The 18,407-nt window shown below is 47.4% G+C and overlaps 3 protein-coding genes and 3 non-coding genes across 6 annotated transcripts in view; 5 read left to right on the top strand and 1 right to left on the bottom strand.

Moving 5' to 3' along the window:
- The window catches only part of CLMP (CXADR like membrane protein), a 43,948-nt gene extending 37,794 nt beyond the window's left edge, over positions 1 to 6,154 (top strand). The window contains exons 6-7 of the mRNA XM_054803178.1: positions 900 to 1,041; positions 2,450 to 6,154. Coding sequence (XP_054659153.1) covers positions 900 to 1,041; positions 2,450 to 2,744 — 437 coding nt within the window. The 3' untranslated portion in view covers positions 2,745 to 6,154. The remainder of the gene's footprint in view (positions 1 to 899; positions 1,042 to 2,449) is intronic.
- Positions 6,155 to 9,541: 3,387 nt separating this feature from the next.
- Positions 9,542 to 15,023, top strand: HSPA8 (heat shock protein family A (Hsp70) member 8). Its single transcript, XM_054803060.1, has 9 exons — positions 9,542 to 9,697; positions 10,582 to 10,791; positions 11,262 to 11,467; positions 11,560 to 11,712; positions 11,815 to 12,370; positions 12,700 to 12,902; positions 13,208 to 13,406; positions 13,800 to 14,032; positions 14,558 to 15,023. The coding sequence occupies exons 2-9, from the start codon at positions 10,587 to 10,589 to the stop codon at positions 14,741 to 14,743; spliced, it is 1,941 nt and encodes a 646-aa protein (XP_054659035.1). The 5' UTR covers positions 9,542 to 9,697; positions 10,582 to 10,586; the 3' UTR covers positions 14,744 to 15,023.
- On the bottom strand, positions 10,021 to 10,530 carry LOC129196029 (actin nucleation-promoting factor WASL). The gene has a single exon (XM_054802835.1). It carries the CDS (start codon positions 10,528 to 10,530, stop codon positions 10,021 to 10,023), a length of 510 nt encoding a protein of 169 aa, XP_054658810.1.
- Positions 12,537 to 12,627, top strand: LOC129196257 (small nucleolar RNA SNORD14). Its single transcript, XR_008574121.1, has one exon. It is a non-coding gene; the product is annotated as a small nucleolar RNA SNORD14 (small nucleolar RNA).
- Positions 13,028 to 13,124, top strand: LOC129196256 (small nucleolar RNA SNORD14). Its single transcript, XR_008574120.1, has one exon. It is a non-coding gene; the product is annotated as a small nucleolar RNA SNORD14 (small nucleolar RNA).
- On the top strand, positions 14,116 to 14,212 carry LOC129196255 (small nucleolar RNA SNORD14). The gene has a single exon (XR_008574119.1). It is a non-coding gene; the product is annotated as a small nucleolar RNA SNORD14 (small nucleolar RNA).
- Positions 15,024 to 18,407: the final 3,384 nt, after the last annotated feature.

The raw sequence follows: 18,407 nt of genomic DNA, 5'->3' as shown, positions 1-18,407 counted from the left end.
AAAAGGCTGCTAATAGCAAAGTCTTTTCTGTGGAGATTCCACAGCTTTGGAATTTTTCTGCCCAGCCAGGCCTGAAATAACTGCAATATGGTCTTACAGGAAGGAAAACCTGTTTGCCTCAGGCATCTGAAGTAAAAGTGTCCAGGCAGCTTTTTATGTCAATTGAACTGAATTGGTTTAAAACGACACTTTGGTTTGCTAAACCATCCATAGGGACAAGCCTTAAGGAAACAACTTTCAGCCAAACCCAGCCTAACCACTCTTACCAAAAGAAGTTGTCCTGAAGTATTGACTAAGGGCCCATATACACTAGGAAGTGTTCTCTCGTTAACTTTGTTATTTTAGATGAAAAATGCCTTACACCTGCACAGCATGGTTGGTCTTTCCTCCTTTTTCTCTACCCCCCTCAGGTCACTTTTTCCCCCAATTGAACAATTCATTCTGCAAGTGGATTGTAATCATTTCAGGATGAGTTGAAGGGGGAAAAAAATCCTCACGGGGAAACACTGGTAGTTCAAACATGCTTCTGCCTCTAGGAAACTGCCTGGTGCTTTGTTTATCATGTGGGCTGTCCTGTCTGTCTCTGTACTTTCTGTGATTCTGTGCTCTTAAGAAGGGATTTTTCCTCCTCGTTTCAATTCTGGCCCGTAGCTGAAGGCACAGCACTTGTGATCCCACCCTTCCAGAGGAGAATACTTTTCTCACTGTTAGCTAGGTTTAGAAACAATGCCTGAAGATAAACTGGTTCAACTTCTGTGTGAAGATATGCCTAAATAAGTAGACTACTACATTCTGTTCTGATTTATTCCCAGTGCTAGAAGTTGTAGTGTGGACTAGAATCTGACCGTATGACCCTAGTGAGAGTTCACCGACTAACACGTTTGTTTTCTGGATAATAGATGCACAAAATATCGGCATGATCGCTGGAGCGGTTTGTGGCGTGGTGGTGGGACTTTCCCTCCTTTTCTTGGTGGTGAGGTTGACACTAAGGAGGAAAGAAAAGAAGAGATATGAGGAAGAGGAGGCACCAAATGAAATCAGGTAACGCCTTTTATTTAATCCTGCACCTCCCACCCTCCCTTCTTTCAGTTTCACACATCTTTTCACTATAGTTTTAAGTAATACAGGTATAAGAGCCTTAAAAAGCTTTGAAAGTCTCCCTGAAATATCAGTGTCAAATTTCTTGACTGTGAGAGCTTTTGTGAAGACTTTCCAGAAAATTAGATAAAAATGTCTTTTTTCCCCCCCCAGGACAAATTAGCATAAAACTCAACAAAATATTCTGTCTCACACTTGCAATTTCTGCATTTTAAAGCATAATCGTCTCCAGTACTAAATTCAACCCACCTGTCCATTGTTATCCTGAGAGGTTGGTTTGTTTGTTTGTTTTCTTTTCAATTGCAATTTCTGTTGGGAATGCTACAAGGCAGGCAGGTTCTCACAGTCTTTCTTGAGTCTTTTGAACAACTGTGCTTCTGGATTTAGCTCAGGGTGAAAAATCCCCTAAGCTGCTGTGTGCAGAGTTGAGAAGCCTCACCACGAGCGGGTGTACCAAGAATGCTGACGCATGTTCTTTGAACTCATCTGTTACATGCATGTGAGGTCTGCCACTTAAATCCCCTAAGCAGAGATTGGTCTCTAGCCAATCAAGCCTAAACTTCTCAGGAGGGAAAGCGCTAGAAGAAGATATTTCCAGGAATGAGTTTTAGCTGCTCCTGCCCTTGAAGAAACGCCTTGCCTTGTTCTATCCTTATGTCTATTTGTGAAAGACTGTCTGCCCTCATATGACATCTATGTACCATTAGGCATCTCTGTAATCCATTCAGCAGCTGATTAGTCTGCCTGATGGTCAAGTTGCCAGCAAGAAGGTAGTCTCTGCTGATTTCTTCCCTTCCCTTTTTCCTGTTCTCCTTGCTTTCAAATCTTGTATGCCTTTTTATTTTTAGTTTGAGCTTTGGCCTCTTGTTTCACCTTTTTACACATGACTCTTACCTCCTCTCTCTCTTTCTGGGCCCAGTTCTTGCATTTCTTTCACTACCCACATTTTTTTTTAACCAGAAGAACTGGTCTCAGCTAGTCCTGTCTAGGTCATTTGTCCTTAATGAGTAAGGATTACAGAGCAGACAGTTCTATCTGAACTGTTCGCACTGACATTTGGCGTTCGTTCCACAGACCTCAAAGCCGCACACAAAGAGCCGGTCGTGTGCAGCATGTATTCTAAATCCAGTTGACCAATAGCTCCGCAGAGCGCTAGGGAGTTCAGTCCACAAAGTTACACAGCACAGAATTCAGAAAACCCTGTACCTTGCTCAAACCGCTGGACAAATATGCTCTGGTGATCTGCAGCTTCAATAAGGAACTGCATATTGCAGCAGCAATTCAGCCTGGTAAAATGTATAAGCGTTTCTGTTCTCGTGGTATTTGAGCCCTGTCATCTGTTTGATTGCAGAGAAGATGCAGAGGCGCCCAAGGCCCATCTCGTCAAGCCCAGTTCCTCTTCCTCTGGTTCCAGGAGTTCGCGCTCAGGTTCCTCCTCAACCAGGTCGACAGCCAACAGTGCCTCTCGCAGCCAACGGACTTTGTCAACGGAAGCTACTCCCCATCTAACTCCTCCCCAGTACAGCCAGAGGGAGACAGAAGGAAAAGAAATTGAGCCAAAGAAAGTCGACTACGCTAACCTGATGAAAATGGGAGCAACGCTGGTCATGGTGCCTGCCCAAAGCCGAGCGTTCCAGACTGTGTGACTGCTCACCAGCTGTCTGGAGACTCCTGCTGTCCAGAAACACTTCACGTACCACCAGCCACATAGGAATTGTTAGATTAGCTAGTTATCTTCCTGGTCAGCTTAATTTTAATCACTTGTGATTATTCACACCACAAGAAGCCCTCCCACTCAACTCTTTCTTACATCTTCCAGCACTGAGGTTCTGATGCAGAATTTTTTTTTTTTTTTTTCTGAAGAAAGATACATTTGAGGGAAAAGGGAGCCTTCTTTTTGAATTATCTTTTTTGGAAATGGAACACTGAGCATTTTAAAACTACAACAGCTAAGTGCTGTACAAAGGAAATGAAGCCAAACCTCAGGATTTTTTTAAAAGGGATCAACAGAGACATAAAGACACGTAATATTCCAGAGAGGTTTTGGGGGAGCGAAAAGTCTCTTGTACTGGCTTTGGAGAACTTTCTCAAAGATGCTTTGTCTTATCTGAAGATTTTGAGGCAGACTGTCTGCTGAGGGTAGTCTGGTGTTCAACCTCAAAGGGAACTGATAGATGCTTCACGTTTTCTGCATTCAGTCTTCTAGTGAAATACTTTTGGAGACTGTAAATAAAGTGGAAATGAAAGGATCTCTCAAAAAGGTCAAGAGATGCAGTATGAAGGCATGTGTCTGAACTAACCTCTGTACTAAAGAGAAAGGACCCTTTATGCGAAGGGAACAGAGGTCCTTTAATTGCCAGAATAAACTTAATGATGCACCCAGAGAGATACGGCCAGGAGCCTGACTCTGCTTTTATGGTCAGCACTGCAGAGCCACAGTAACTCCACTGGAGTGGTACCTGTGGCAAATGAGCCTTAGTGTGATGAGAATTGGGCACTGAATCCAGAATGAAGGCAGTACCTCAAAAAGTGAGGGCTGCTAATCTACCATAAAGCCTGGACGAAGCATTTGGAAAATTATCTCTGCTATTGCCAGGTTGTGAATTCACCAGTTTGGGGGTGAGCTTTGCTGTAGAAGCCTTATGGAGAGCTCTTCCCCAGACTGAATGAGCAGCATTCTTGAGCTGACCTTCAGACATCCAGGTAAGACTGCAGGATAGAGTGACAGAGCACGTAGTAAGAAAAATACACCAGGGACAGGTAAACAAGCACAACGCTGCTTCCGTTAGAAAATACTTGTGTGCAATGTCCCGTTTATACACCAAACGCTGGGCCACATGCTATTGTTGAGGCTTAAACCTTAACTCTTAAAAAACTGCAAGAATCATAAAAATATTTTCTGCAATTATAAATTAGCCAGGATAAACATTTCCAAGGAATGTAAAGTTGTACCCTTCAAGTTGAAGACTAATAGGAACCGATGGGAGATAGGGACAGGCTTCCTCTGGAGGCAGATCTGTCATTTATATTTTCCTCTGAAGGACTTGGCTCTGACCACTGCTACACACAAGACAGAGCTTGTAGGTTCTAGATTCCTGTATTCCTAGACTGATGATTTTTCTATTAAAAAAATGAGGTGGGGTGGTTTTTTTTTTTCATTTGAGGGAGGGAAGTTTTTCTCCAATTTGTGGAACGAGTCTACAGGAGATGGATCAGCGCAGAAGAACCACCAATCTACAATTCTTTCACTCCAGGGACTGTGGTTAATCTCCTTTTCTGACTGTGACCCAGAATTCTACCTTCTTTGCCTGAGATCTTAGACAATCTGATAAAAGCCAGGCCCCGCTTGGGCTACTTCCTTATGGGAAATAGTTTTCAAAGTTACCCTATACTATCTGAGAACTTGTCTTCATAGGAGCAGTCACCCATTTTCATCACAGGTACCAAAATGTCACTTGCTCTCTGTACCCCAGAGTCAACCTAGCCACCCTTGGCAAGACAAAGTACTGATCAGTTGTGCAGCGAAGGCAGTCTTGAGTCACAGATTTAAACAAAGGAGACATTTGGTATTAGGTGTTTGATGAATTTCTATTTTCGTGTTTCGTGACAGCTTCTGGTGTTGGATACTGTGTCATTTTACCTACACAGTTTCCCTGGATACTCCAGAGGCACATTCCTGGATCAGCTGTGTTTTGGTGGATTTGGTAGTGGCTGTCACAGCTTGGAAGCAGCAGCTGTAAGTGTCTGTGATTCCTCTGCAGTTGCTCTTTTCCTGGATGCTGAATGAGGGCTTAGGCGCTCCAAAGCCTTTACAAGGTACTCCAGAGCTGGGAAAGTCCCGAAAAGCATGAGCGGGACTGCTAAAGTGGTTTGTGGCTTCTATGGTTGCTTATTGTGCTTAATGTTACTTGTGTTGCATCTGAGGATACTTATTCTATGCATATAAAACTATTCTTTTCTCAGTAAAGAATACATGCCTGAGCAACCAGAAGCTTATTACCACAAAATAAGGGTAACAGTTCAAACAGTTGAGCTCTGGCTACAATCCAAGTACTAAATACTGTAGGTTAGCTTTGAATCACTGGCCAGACTTGCAATTAGCAAAGAGGAGGATGCTCTGCCTACAGCCTGGAGGCCACTTGCTGCCAGTTAGGAGAATTTGCCCCAGCCTGCTCCTGGCAGTCTCTTTCCTTGGAGGCATTTGGGAGTAGGCTCAGGACAGACCAGCCGTGGCAGCTCTCTTCTGGTCTCAGCTCTCCTGCAGAAAAGAAGTCGCTCCTTGTCACGTGAGCTATCTGTCTGATTGCATGGGATGAAAGGTTTATGGACCTTTGGGAAAAGAAGTTAGTCGGAAGCAATTGCTGAAGCCTGGTGTGTGTGATCATTCCTGGCGGCTCCTAGCCCTGTCGGGAAGCAGTACACGTGCCCGCCGTCCGGGCGTGTGCAGACTGCCGTGTGTACAAACCGTGTCAGAAAAAGCACTGTGGTCCTCTCCTGCCATGGAACAAAGATGTGTGGGCACTGCGGTGATTTAAAATCACTAAGTCTGAAACGCTGCGGTGCTTTACAGACCACACATCAGTGATCTCACAGGTGAACACAAAGTCAGTTCTGCACTTCAGTTGTTAGCATGAAGCCCAAAGGGAAATGTTCGTTACTCAAAGGAAATACAACAAAGAGATCATTTCAAAGGGACATTTTCTGAGCTCCGGATGGTACTATCAGGAGTTGCACAAGGGAAGCAAATGAACCATAAGCCAAACTCTATTTTGTAAAATAGTGTACTTAAAGCATTTACTGTCATATACCAGTTATTACTAGTGTGATTAAATGCATACAATGTTATGTAGCTTGCTTTTGTTTCTCAGCAGCTAAACTAAGCTTTTATCTCTTCTACCTGCTATAACTGGTGTACTTGTACTGTGTCTGAACAACTCAGAGGAAAGCAAATATTTATTATTGATTCCTTTGAATCAATGATTTCATAATTATTTTTTTTTGTTTGGTTGTTTTATAAATAAATGTGCTGCAGCTGAAGTGCTGCAGCTCAACTAAACATGTCCTAATGCTCCATCTTCTGTGGTATGATGTGTTACACGCTGTCAAGCTGAATCCAAGGAAAAAAAGTATGGAGTCAAAAAATACCGGTTTTAAGCTAACAAGGATTATGTGCGTATTTGTGCAGAAAATGCAGGGAAGCTGGTGTTTTTCCTGGGTATTTTTTCAGTCTAAATTATGTGACATGGTATGTGAAACCTTGGGTGTATTGAAGTAAATGAGTGTTTTGACTTCCATGCAGCTATTTCACCTGAGATATTTTGGCTGAGGATGTAGATGCTTCAAGCTAACATGGTAAATAGTGCCAGTGCAGACACAGCAGAGATACAAACCTCCAGCGATGTTGCCCTCCCACTCCTGCATCTGCAACCTGACTGCTGAACCACCCTGGTGTGTTTTAGTTCATCTCCTGAACTGGGCGTGAGATGACAAGGAAACCTCGAACAAGTAATTGCCCTGTTCAGACAGTTTAGATCTTCTCTGCAGATAAACATTTTGAAGTAGCTAACAGGAAGCTCCAGTCAGGGAGATGTAGGTGGAATTTAGGGTAACTAAACATGACTCTGGTGGATTTCTCTTGCAGTGGTTCAGCCTTCTTTCCCCGGGGTGGGAGGGGGGTTGCGCAGAGGTCTCCCAACATCAGCAATCTTCTTTACTGAAATCTGGGAGTAAAAATTGCAACATCAGTAGGCAGTATTTAAAACAAAACACAGTGACAACACAGTGGTCTCATAGGTGTGTCCTGTCTCTCCCTGATGCATGAGGAAATGCTATTACTGGCTCTCCTGAGTTGATGACATCCAAAATCCTGATTAGGCGATACACGTTTTCAGAGGAGTTGTGCAATTGCATGCTTTTGTACAGTATCAGGAATCTGGGGTTATTTTTAACCTGGATCGGTTTGTACTGATAAACCGAAGGGGGAGAACATGATGGGAAAGGGAAGAACCACCTTGGAAACGTGTGATTTTTCAGACTTCAACCGCGGCGCGCAGATGCGAGTGTTGTATAAATAACAAATGCTGCTGTTGTGAATAAGAAGCCTGTCTTTGATAATCCCTGCTCTTTTCCCAATTCCTTTTTAAATGCTTGAAGAAGCAGCAGTGCTTGATCTCTCTACTAAATTAGCTTCCAAAAACAATGTTGGAATTCATCATTTAAAAAACCCCCACACAGAATACTTGTCAGTGTCCAGCCTGCTGGGCCTTAATTTTTCTGATAGACAGTAAATGAGCTACTTTTGTCCAGTATCTTAACAGCCCTTAATTTCTAATGTAATGAGTCATTTGCCAAACTGCCTTCCTCCCTGCACTGACTCACTGTTGGTTTAGGCTGCCTTCGCTTGCTATCAGTCTGCTGTGCAAACTACTGTTGCACATCTAAATGTCACCATTTAATTTCAAGGAGCAGGTAGTGCTATTCTTAGGTCCTACTGACATTCTGCCCATGATTTAAAAAAAACCCAACACAACGAAACCAGAAAAAAAGCAAAGGCAATCCTTTGCTAACGGCATGGCTCCCATGAGACTTGGCGCACCGTGTTTTCAGAGCGAGTTAGCACCACATGCCTCCCGAGAAGCATCTCCCATGCAGCCTGGGAGTTGAGGGCTCCAGCAGCCTGTGCTCTGGACAGGGTGGAGTGCACTTTGCACGCCGTACCTGCTCAGATACGAGGTCATGGTTTGTATTGACCGCCCTTATCTCTAAAGGCACAGGAGAGTGACAGCTCAGTGCTCTATGATACAGAGCCCCTTTCCTTTTCCTGCTGCACCTCCTGTCTCTAACCTTGTATGATCAAGTTCTGACTCCAGGCTACACCTTCTGTCATCAGCCAAAGGTCCAGCGTGACCTGGCAGAGCAAGGACTGGAGCCACAAACTACTGTTTAACACGAGCGACTTCCCGTGGGTCAGCACAGCAAGGTATCGCAGACGACAGACAGTCATTTGATTGGTATAAGGTTGAAAAGAGAGATTTGTTAGTGCCTCCCTCCCAATACCGGACTTTAAGCAGCTACCGGGAGTGGTTTTTTTAAGCCAACCCTGTGGGCAGCGTTAAGAGAGCACCACAAGTGCTTTTTCATTCAGTTCTTACCCTCCAGGACAGAAGTTCCTTTGCCCCTTTCCCCACTGCACGAGGTCACAGGACGCAGGTTTGTGTCACCCTCCTCCCAGCGACTCGCTCTGACTTTTCCACTCGGCATTTTACCCCATGTAAATGTTTGATGCGACGCACGGCACTCCTGCTGGGGCCTGGCCTTACATGATTTATGACCTCTGATAAGCTTTCGGCCTAAGGCGATGAACGTTTGCAGTCATTCATCTGCTCGCTTGATCCCCCAGGATGCCCATCAGCCCCGGCTCCCTTTCCACTGCAGTCAGACACCTGGAGAGCACCAAGGGCTGTCACCTCATCCCTTAGCTCCGTTTGGTGCGTTAGCACCCATTACGGAGGTGCCGCGGAGGCCGGATGCTGCTCGGTGTTGCCCTAAAGCACCGCGGACAACGTGGTTTCCTCTGCCTGGGCCAGAATGAGGGTGCGGGGAGACGTCAGAGAACGTTGCCTTCTGCCTTGTTAAACACAACATGGAGGACTGAGCAGCAAGGATGGTATAGCTTATCGTGCTGTGAGAGATTTACGGAAGCGAATGCTGTACGGAGCCTGTGGGAAGCGTTAGGCAATGGGCTGCGAGCAAAAAACCGAGAAATGCCGTCATTCCTCTAGGGGCAGAGGGTGATCGCCCAGGGTTCTGCCCCAGGGTAGGCCCCTTGCGCCTCCAGCTTTTCTATCGGAAACGCGAACGCTCCTTTCTGGCTGGATTTCATCCGCCTGCCGTTAACTCATTGTGTTTAATCGGACGCGGTAGCGCTAACAACGCCGCCGCCATTTTGTGGCCTTCCCCCCCCTCCCCCGGCCCAGCTCTCCCTTCCCGCAGCCCGCCACCGTCTATGCAAATCAACCCGCCAGCCCCGCGACCCGATTGGTCCTTCCCACCCCAAGACGCCTTGTCGCGCCTTCCCCTCGCGCGCGAAATATGCAAACGAGCCTCCGGATGCCGCGTTGCGATTGGCTGCCTTTAGCTCTCTAGAGCTCTTTCTCTGTCCCCGCCCCCTCCCTCAGCCTACGCTCGCCGGTGTCGTCACTTGCATGCAGTCGCTGGAGGGCTCTCATTGGCTCCCGCGCAAGCGAAGCTCCACCCACCGCCCGTTGCGGGGTGGGGAACGAACGTTGCGGAGCGGTGGGTGGTTGGGGCGGGGGAGAGGGGAAAGCGCATGAAGGTTCGAGAATACCGGCCGGCCGGCGGGCACGCCCCCTTCCTGTGTGCGTCACGAAGGGTGCGGGTTCCGGCGGACGGCCATTGGTGGGAAGGGCGGCCGTATACGCGAGCGGATTGGCTGGAGCGGGCAGAAGAGGCGGGCGCTTCTGGAAGGTTCTGAGGGGGTATATAAAGGCGGCGGGGCGGGCGCTGAGAGGTCTCATTGAGCAGCAGGCTTAGGGAGCTTCTTCTCGCGCGCCCGTCAGGACCGGTCCGCGCCGCTCAGGTAACGGGGCCTGCCGGCCCGGGGTGAGGGGGGCGGCCCGGGGGAGCGCGGGTGGGAGCCGTTGTCCGGTGTGGGTGCTGCCCGAGGTGCCTTGGTACCGGGAGGGGCCGTTGCAGTGCGGGAGAACCGGGCGGGGTTGGGGGCCGCAGGCCCTTGTGTCGCTGCGGCGATGGGGTTTTCCCCTCCTCCCCTTTCGGTGCGGTGGTTTCGCAGAGCTTTTAAGTCTGCTGCCCCTTTTTTCTTCTAAATCCGGTCTAACGGGGTTTTTTTTTGTCCTCTTGAAACGGCTGGGGAAGGGTGTAGGGAGGAGAGATAGAGGCGGTTTAGCGCCCGTGTAACCTCCACCGGGACCGCCTGGGGATGGCGGGGGGGAGGGGGGGAGGTGGAGCCGTGTCCGTGGGGCGGATGGGCATGCCGGGGCTTGTAGTCCCGGCGGAGGGGGGGGGGGGAAGAGGGAAGGAGCGGGCTTGCGGGACAGCCACGTGGTGACTGGGGACCCCGAGGGTTCGGGGAGGGGGCGGCGGGGCGCTGCGTGTCCCGGGGGGTGCCGGGTGGGTTGGTGTCGCAGCGGCACTGGGGCTGTGCCAGCCCACATGGCCCGCGGCAAGCTCGGCCCACGCCAGGCGGGGACTACATTTCCCAGCAGCCCCACGAGGTCCGCTTCCGGCCACGTGGTCCGAGCGGGGAGGTGCATGGCGGGAGGTGGAGTCCCAGGCCATGTGCCGTACCACGTGGTTGGGCTTTGCCCTGCCGCGATTGGAGCGTTTCGGTGCGTCATCCGTGTGCGCAAAAGAGCGGCTGCCGACAAAACGTGGGATAAAAAAGCGCGCCATATTCGAGCTCAATTTTATACTTAAATTTACTTTTTTTTTCCCCCTCCTCAGACAAGATGTCGAAGGGACCAGCTGTCGGAATTGACCTCGGCACCACCTATTCCTGTGTTGGCGTGTTCCAGCACGGGAAGGTGGAAATCATTGCCAACGACCAGGGTAACCGGACCACGCCGAGCTACGTCGCCTTCACAGATACGGAGAGGCTGATCGGCGATGCTGCGAAGAACCAAGTTGCAATGAATCCAACCAATACAGTTTTTGGTAAGGCTTCGTGTACAGAAGATGTAGATGTTGCCTGTGATTGACAGCAGGGTTAAAGCTTCCTCTTGGAAATTAAAACTGCTAATGTGTTTTCTTCTGTGTAATATAACTGCGTTACTCATAGTTAAGCTCTTATGTGCTGGCAAAGTATGTGCCTTACAGGTAAAACCTGGTCTTGCGGGTTGTTTTGGCAGTTGGTATTTAAGCGGCCTTGACTAAGTGTCTCAGTTTAATTCCTAGACTGCACTGTGGTTTATGGTTCAGCTGTAGCATTGCTGTGAGGCAATACTGGTGAGTTGTGCGGATCTGAGATATGATAGGCAGTGCCTGCAGCAGGGCCTTGGCAAGGCAGTAATAATTCCAGGTCAAGTATAGTGTTCTAGGGTGTTCTGCATTGGTTTCTTTTTAGGAAGAACTTTATGGTTTTTTGTGAATGAACGTGTTTAATATGGCAAACTGTTCTTCTGCAGATGCAAAACGGTTGATTGGGCGTAGATTTGATGATTCTGTTGTCCAGTCTGATATGAAGCACTGGCCTTTCACTGTGGTGAATGATGCTGGCAGACCAAAAGTCCAGGTGGAGTACAAAGGCGAGACAAAGAGCTTCTACCCAGAAGAAATTTCTTCCATGGTTTTAACCAAAATGAAGGAAATTGCAGAAGCCTATCTTGGGAAGGTGAGGCTTAGGATTTCGGTGGAATGTAACGAATAACTCTTTATGCAGGGGTGGTTAACGTATGTAACCAATTTTTTACTTGCTTTTTTCAGACTGTTACTAATGCTGTAGTGACTGTGCCAGCCTACTTCAATGACTCTCAGCGTCAGGCAACAAAAGATGCTGGAACCATTGCAGGGCTCAATGTACTGCGAATTATCAATGAGCCGACAGCTGCTGCGATAGCCTATGGTCTAGACAAAAAGGTATGCTGTGGAGTGACTGCTGTCTCTGGTGTCTAGCTAGAAAACCTGCTGAACTAGCAGTAGAGACTAAATTGTGTTACAAAAATTGATCTCTCCTTCCAGGTTGGTGCTGAAAGGAACGTTCTTATCTTTGACCTTGGAGGTGGCACCTTTGATGTGTCAATTCTGACTATTGAAGATGGCATCTTTGAGGTGAAATCCACTGCAGGTGACACTCACTTGGGTGGAGAAGACTTTGACAACCGCATGGTCAACCACTTCATCGCTGAATTCAAGCGCAAGCACAAGAAAGACATCAGCGAGAACAAGAGAGCAGTTCGCCGCCTCCGCACTGCCTGCGAGCGTGCAAAGCGCACTCTGTCGTCTAGCACGCAGGCCAGTATTGAAATTGATTCTCTCTATGAGGGTATTGACTTCTACACATCCATTACCAGAGCTCGCTTTGAAGAGCTGAACGCCGACCTGTTCCGTGGCACCCTGGATCCTGTGGAAAAGGCCCTGCGGGATGCCAAGCTCGACAAATCGCAGATCCACGACATCGTGCTGGTTGGTGGGTCTACTCGTATCCCAAAGATTCAGAAACTGCTGCAAGATTTCTTCAATGGCAAAGAGCTGAACAAGAGCATCAATCCTGATGAGGCTGTGGCTTATGGTGCAGGTAATACTGAAAATTCACATCTTCTGTATGCTGAAACTGTTGGGTGTTGCTCTTTGCAAACTTTAGTACTACCTGAACGAAAGTCTCAGAGCAGTACTGGTGTAGGCCCTAGGTCTCCCACCTTACTTAGTAAAGCTTTTCAAAGCAGTAGGAAGCCTACTTTGACTTGCAATGATGAATCGGATTCCAAAGCCATTCGTAGTTTCCACCAGAAGTCTACTAATGATGGCCAAAGTCTTCCTTGGATGTCTGAGCGAGCCATGGGCTTAACTGTGGTGTCCAGTGTGTCTGTTGCAGGGCTCTTAATGGTTTTTTCCTCTCTTCCCCAGCTGTTCAGGCTGCTATTCTGTCTGGAGACAAGTCTGAAAACGTACAGGATCTGCTGCTGTTGGATGTGACTCCTCTGTCTCTTGGTATTGAGACTGCTGGAGGTGTCATGACAGTCCTGATCAAGCGGAATACCACCATCCCCACCAAGCAGACTCAGACGTTCACTACTTACTCGGACAACCAGCCTGGTGTGCTGATCCAGGTAGGCAGGCGGCACTGGGGTGAACTGATGAGGCACATGTATTGTAAAACCTTCCAGTGGTCAATACTTGAAGTAAATCTTAGTCCAGAGGTGGTGTGTTCTTGATGTTGGCAAGTAAATACTGGTTGCTGTGATGAAAGTGATTCCAAAGCCATTCGTAGTTTCCACCAGAAGTCGAAAGACTTGTGTTGGTCCAAGTACCTTCCTTGGATGTCTGAGCGACCATTTTCCTTCAGGATAGTACCCCATGATGACTTAATAATCTGTGGTCAAACTTAGCTTATTTTTCTGTTTCTTCTTATTAGGTGTATGAAGGAGAACGTGCTATGACTAAGGACAACAACTTGCTGGGCAAGTTTGAGCTGACTGGTATTCCCCCTGCTCCCAGAGGTGTACCTCAGATTGAAGTAACCTTTGATATTGATGCCAATGGCATCCTGAATGTGTCTGCTGTGGATAAGAGCACTGGCAAGGAGAACAAGATCACAATAACAAATGACAAGGGTAAGTGTCCTGGCTTTTGGCTGGGATAGAGTTAGCTTTCACAAAAAGGTGGGAGGGGACACGGGACAGTTGACCTGAACTAGCCAAAGGGATGTTCAGTACTGTATGATGTCATGCTCAGTATATAAGGGGAGCTGGCTGGGGAGGAGGAATTGCAGCAAGTTGGCCGTGGTGCTTTGACTTACAACCATGAGCCTTGTTTTTAGTGCAGTAACCAAGAGTTTCTAAGAAGGGCCTGTGAAGTGGTTTAAGATGAGGGTACCTGATAGCTTATTGGGCCTCTTACTACTACCTGCTGCCCAGAAGTGTAGATTTTGTGATGTGTGGGAGGCTGTAATCCCCCACTTAACAGCTGACTGGAAAACTGATCTGAAATGCTGTGGTGTTCTGCAGGCCGGCTGAGCAAGGAAGACATTGAGCGGATGGTTCAGGAAGCAGAGAAATACAAAGCAGAAGATGAGAAGCAGCGTGATAAAGTGTCTTCTAAGAACTCCCTGGAGTCTTATGCGTTCAACATGAAAGCTACTGTTGAAGATGAGAAGCTCCAGGGCAAGATTTCTGATGAGGACAAACAGAAAATCCTGGACAAATGCAATGAAATCATCAACTGGCTGGACAAGAATCAGGTATGTCATGTTTGGTCAGTGTTTTCTTCCTGTGCCTTGCTGATCCACAAAGACTGCTCCAGAGGAAGGAGGAGAGCTACTGGTTGCTGTGATGAAAGTGATTCCAAAGCCATTCGTAGTTTCCACCAGAAGTCGAAAGACTTGTGTTGGTCCAAGTACCTTCCTTGGATGTCTGAGCGACCGCAGCTTGCAAGCATGCATATATATATATATATAGTTTTCAGTTCTTCCTAATGGAAGCTGGCTAGCTTGCAAGTAAGATCTTCTCTAACCTTAAAATGCTCCAGGAGCAGTGCAAGCCCTAGGAGTGATTTGAGTTGAGTCCTAAATCAGTAGGCTGGTTTTGTTAGAACTAGACTAAGCAGCAATATTCTTGCATCTAGCCCAATGCAAGTCTGACTTGGGCTAAAGATGTGCCAAAAAGAAGCCCAGACTACGGCAATACATAAGCCAGGTGTGGTGTTAACTTTTGGACTGTATCCACTTAGAGCAGCAAGGTACTGAGCTTTTTGTCTTTATTTTCAGACGGCTGAGAAGGAGGAGTTTGAGCACCAGCAGAAAGAGCTGGAGAAGGTGTGCAACCCCATCATCACGAAGCTGTACCAGAGTGCGGGAGGAATGCCTGGTGGGATGCCTGGAGGATTCCCTGGTGGTGGAGCTCCTCCATCTGGTGGAGCTTCTTCTGGACCAACCATCGAGGAGGTGGACTAAAGCCAGGGGGAAATGCATTCCACTAGCAGTTAGTATTGGAGGACCCCCAGGTGGGGGTTAGATTGAAGGACCCAAACCTGTAGGCACATCTGGGTATATTTTGCCAGATTAAAACTCCATAACTGAGCTGCTGTAAAAATAAAAAAACATTTTCTGGGCATTTTAAATACTTGAACATGTGCACAGGAGGGGAGATGAATACCATTGCACTTTACAGTACTGTAAACAAGTGGAAATGCAATTCATGTCCTGAGGAATAAAAACTATTTAATGGGCATAACAATGTTTCTGTGTTTGCTTCTTTATATATCCTGACCAGTGTGAAAAATAAAGTTGAAAATAAATTTAGTAATAGTGTACATAGGAGCTGAGCATGATTAATGCAAGCTCTAGGTTAAGCAGCCTCAAAAGAGGTTTCTAGTTAAAAACCATGTGGCTGCTTGTTTCTGGGGAGTAACAAACTGAAGCCTTGTGTTCTGAAGGACAAGGCTTTTGCCCTTCGTGATAATAGAATTAAGACTTAGAAGTAAAAACATTGTGCCCCAGAGCTGCAGCAGCTTTACTCGCAGGGCTGCTTACCCCCTTTCTCTAGCTGAAGGTTGCTACTGCCTTTGGGATGGCTGCAATGTGCTTTGGAGCTTCACTGACATGGGGGGTGCTTTGGCAGGCCCACCACAGAGACCACCTTCCCAGTGTCTGGGGGTGCTTGACGGTTGTAGGATGTAAAATAAAAAAATTAAGCCTACCTTAAAGAAGTAACTAAAGCTGAGTGACCTCTTTTTCAAACAGTACTATTTTCAGAGCTAACTAGCATTAACTCACAGCAGTAAAGAGCATCTTTATGATGTAAAATTACAAAGTGGATAATGGTTCTGTGGCCCTTGAAGCATTTATCAACTCAACATTCCCCCTGTGGGAAGGTGAGTTCAGAGGTGGCTCTTTGGTTAGAGGAGTGGCTGGGGTGGACTTGGACTTGTTAAATTTCATGCCATTAATGATTACCTGGTGCTCCACTCTATCCAGATCCCTCTGCAAGGCCTCCTGTCCCTCCAGAGAGTCCAGGGCACCTCCTGGTATAACATCACTGATCCTCACCTCCTGCACCCAGATAATTGATAGAAATATTGAACAGAACTGGCCCGAGGGTGGAGGCAGTGACTGATCCCCGGGGAAGATGTAGCCCCATCCATTACAACCCTTTGAGCTCTGCAGTTCGGCCAGTTCTTTACACGGCGCACCATGTACCTGCTCAGCTCACAGCTGGACAGCTTGTCCGGAAGGATGCTGTGCGGGATGGCATCACAAGCCTTTCTAAAAATCCAGAAAAACTATATCCATCACCTTCCCTTCATCTGCTAGGCGGGTGTTACGTTTGAACCCTGGCCAGCAGCTCAGCCTCGCACCGCCGGCGGGATGGGGAGAGAGTTGGAAGGGTAAAAGAGAAAACTCATAGGTTGAGACAAAGACAGTTGAACAGGTAAAGCAAAAGCGGGACTCACAAGCAAAGCAAACCAAGGAATTCATTCCCCACTTCCCATGGCAGGCAGGTGTTCAGCCATCCCCAGGAAAGCAGGGCTGCATCACATGTAACAGTGACTTGGGAAGACAAACGCCATCACGCCAAATGTCCCCCCCCCTTCCTAGTTCGTCCCCCAGCTTTATATGCTGAGCATGATGCCATATGGTATGGAATATCCCTTTTGGGCTGTTGGGGGTCAGCTGTCCCAGCTGTGTCCCCTCCCAACTCCTTGTGCACCCCCAGCCCACTCGCTGGTGGGGTGTGTGAGCGCTGCTCAGCAGTAACTAACACATCCCTGTGTCATCATCGCTGCTTTCATCACAAACCCCAAGCGCGGCCCCCATACTCTGGATTAATTTAACTCTACCCCAGCCAAAGCCAGCACAGCAGGTCACCTCAGCACAGGACAGTGACATAGGACTGTCCCTTTGCGTCCCCGCGTTGTCCGTGCCTGCCCATTGCCATGGCATTTGCATTGCCAGGACACCATTATAATTTCCTAATAATAATCAGGGAATAACTGAAACATTAATTACATTTGCTCATAGTATAGCGGGGGGGGGAGCACCATGCTGGCGGATTAGCATTGCACTCCAGTATTTAAATGCATTTTTTTTTATTTTATATATATATATATTTTTTTTTTTTTTTTTTAGCTTGGGGCATGCTGGGGGGAGCTGGGCAGCAGGTCGGGGTTTGGTCACCAGATGGCAGCACCAGACCACAGAATGGCAAAAAGGCTTTTTTTTGGGGGGGTGTGTCCCCCCCAAGTTTTGAATTAAATTTAAAAAAAAAATGTTTATGCATTTAATTCCATCTTTAGCAGCATTTCTTATTAAAAGTGTGTCGTGCCTTTCTTGTCGTAGGGCAAAGGAAATGAAAATGGGTTTTTTTGGAAAGTGGTATTTTGGGGTAGTTTAGTAACAGTGGCTTAAGCCAGCAGAGTTTTTACAGCGGTGCGTTTCTGGGCGTTGTCAGAGCTACGATTGAACATCACCGGTTTCGTCAGGCTAAGGGATGAGGTTTTGGAGCGCAAATTTTGAGCAAGCACAGGTACAGGCTGAGGGTCAGGCCACGTGCGACCGATTTGGGGAGAGAAGGGGCTGCTGCGGGGCTTCACAGTCTCACCAGCACTTGCGCGAGGGCACAGGCGGTTTTTGTGAAGTAAATGAATGAAAACAGCGTCAAACTCGTGAGTTTTTACATTCGTAAACAAAGAAGCCTGAAGAGTTGTGTGTAAAACAGGGGAACCGGTTGTAGGTTAAAGTGTGGTTAATTCGAGAAGTTCTTGAACTCAAGTTCTTTCCTTTCTTTTCTTTAAAAATTTTAATGAATTTTTTTTCCTTTTTTCAATTTGTTAAAAAAATTTAAATTCAAGCTTTTTCTTTTTCTGTCACAAGTGTTTCTCAGTTAGGCACAGATTGGGTAATCGGATGGAATCCTCCACAGCCGTACCTGCTGAGGCTGAGGTCAAGGGCAAGCACCTGCGTAGCTGTTCTGGTTGTTGTGTGCCGGTCGTGCTGCTGCCCTGGCTGCAAGAACAGAGGTAAAAAAATCCCAAACTTTTAATTTGTGCATCTTTTGCCTCTCCCAAAGCTGTTAGGTTGCATTAGTCCTGTAACAGTAACGTTGTAAAGGAAAGACTTTTTTTTTTTTTTTTTTAATTTAGCCTTGCAGCTTCCCACTGGAGCCTCAGTGGTGAGCACAAGAGTTTTTTCAAATTTCTCTGCTTGGTGGTGAAATGCTGAGGGAATAGTTCTCCTGCATGGTTTCATACCGAAGTGCCCTGAAATGCTGATGTCTGGGGGGGGGGGGGGGCAGCGTCTCCCTCCAGCAACTCCCAAACGCTTTAGAGACATAAGAATAGTCAGTGGGGCAAAGTCCAGCTAAACTGAGGTCTATCCGTGACCAGTGCTGCCCGTCTTAGGGGAAAGCATGAAAAATTTCTCAGTAAGGAGAGTTAAGGGAGGGTTTTCACTTGCTGTTTCACCAGAAGAGGCTGAATTTGTTTCTGCTGAGGAGGAACCCTCGACCCCCTCGCAGGTAACGCAAACGAGCTGCATAGCCTGTTCGCAAGGCAGGAATTAGCTTAAGGGTTTGGTTTGCAAGCTCAGAAGTCTGCTTGGACGCTGCTGACTGATTCCT

Source organism: Grus americana, chromosome 24 (assembly GCF_028858705.1).
Source record: "Grus americana isolate bGruAme1 chromosome 24, bGruAme1.mat, whole genome shotgun sequence".
In the NCBI taxonomy this organism is placed as follows: Eukaryota; Metazoa; Chordata; class Aves; order Gruiformes; family Gruidae; genus Grus; species Grus americana.
This window is presented reverse-complemented; position numbering and strand designations above follow the sequence as displayed.

What these genes read in the sequence shown, in the direction of transcription:
- LOC129196029 (XM_054802835.1), bottom strand. Translation starts at nt 10,530, where the DNA reads ATGGCGCGCTTTTTTATCCCACGTTTTGTCGGCAGCCGCTCTTTTGCG.
- HSPA8 (XM_054803060.1), top strand. Translation starts at nt 10,587, where the DNA reads ATGTCGAAGGGACCAGCTGTCGGAATTGACCTCGGCACCACCTATTCC. An exon ending in CAGAAGCCTATCTTGGGAAG is followed by an intron (nt 11,468 to 11,559) that starts GTGAGGCTTAGG and finishes TGCTTTTTTCAG; the next exon opens with ACTGTTACTAATGCTGTAGT. An exon ending in AGCCTGGTGTGCTGATCCAG is followed by an intron (nt 12,903 to 13,207) that starts GTAGGCAGGCGG and finishes TCTTCTTATTAG; the next exon opens with GTGTATGAAGGAGAACGTGC.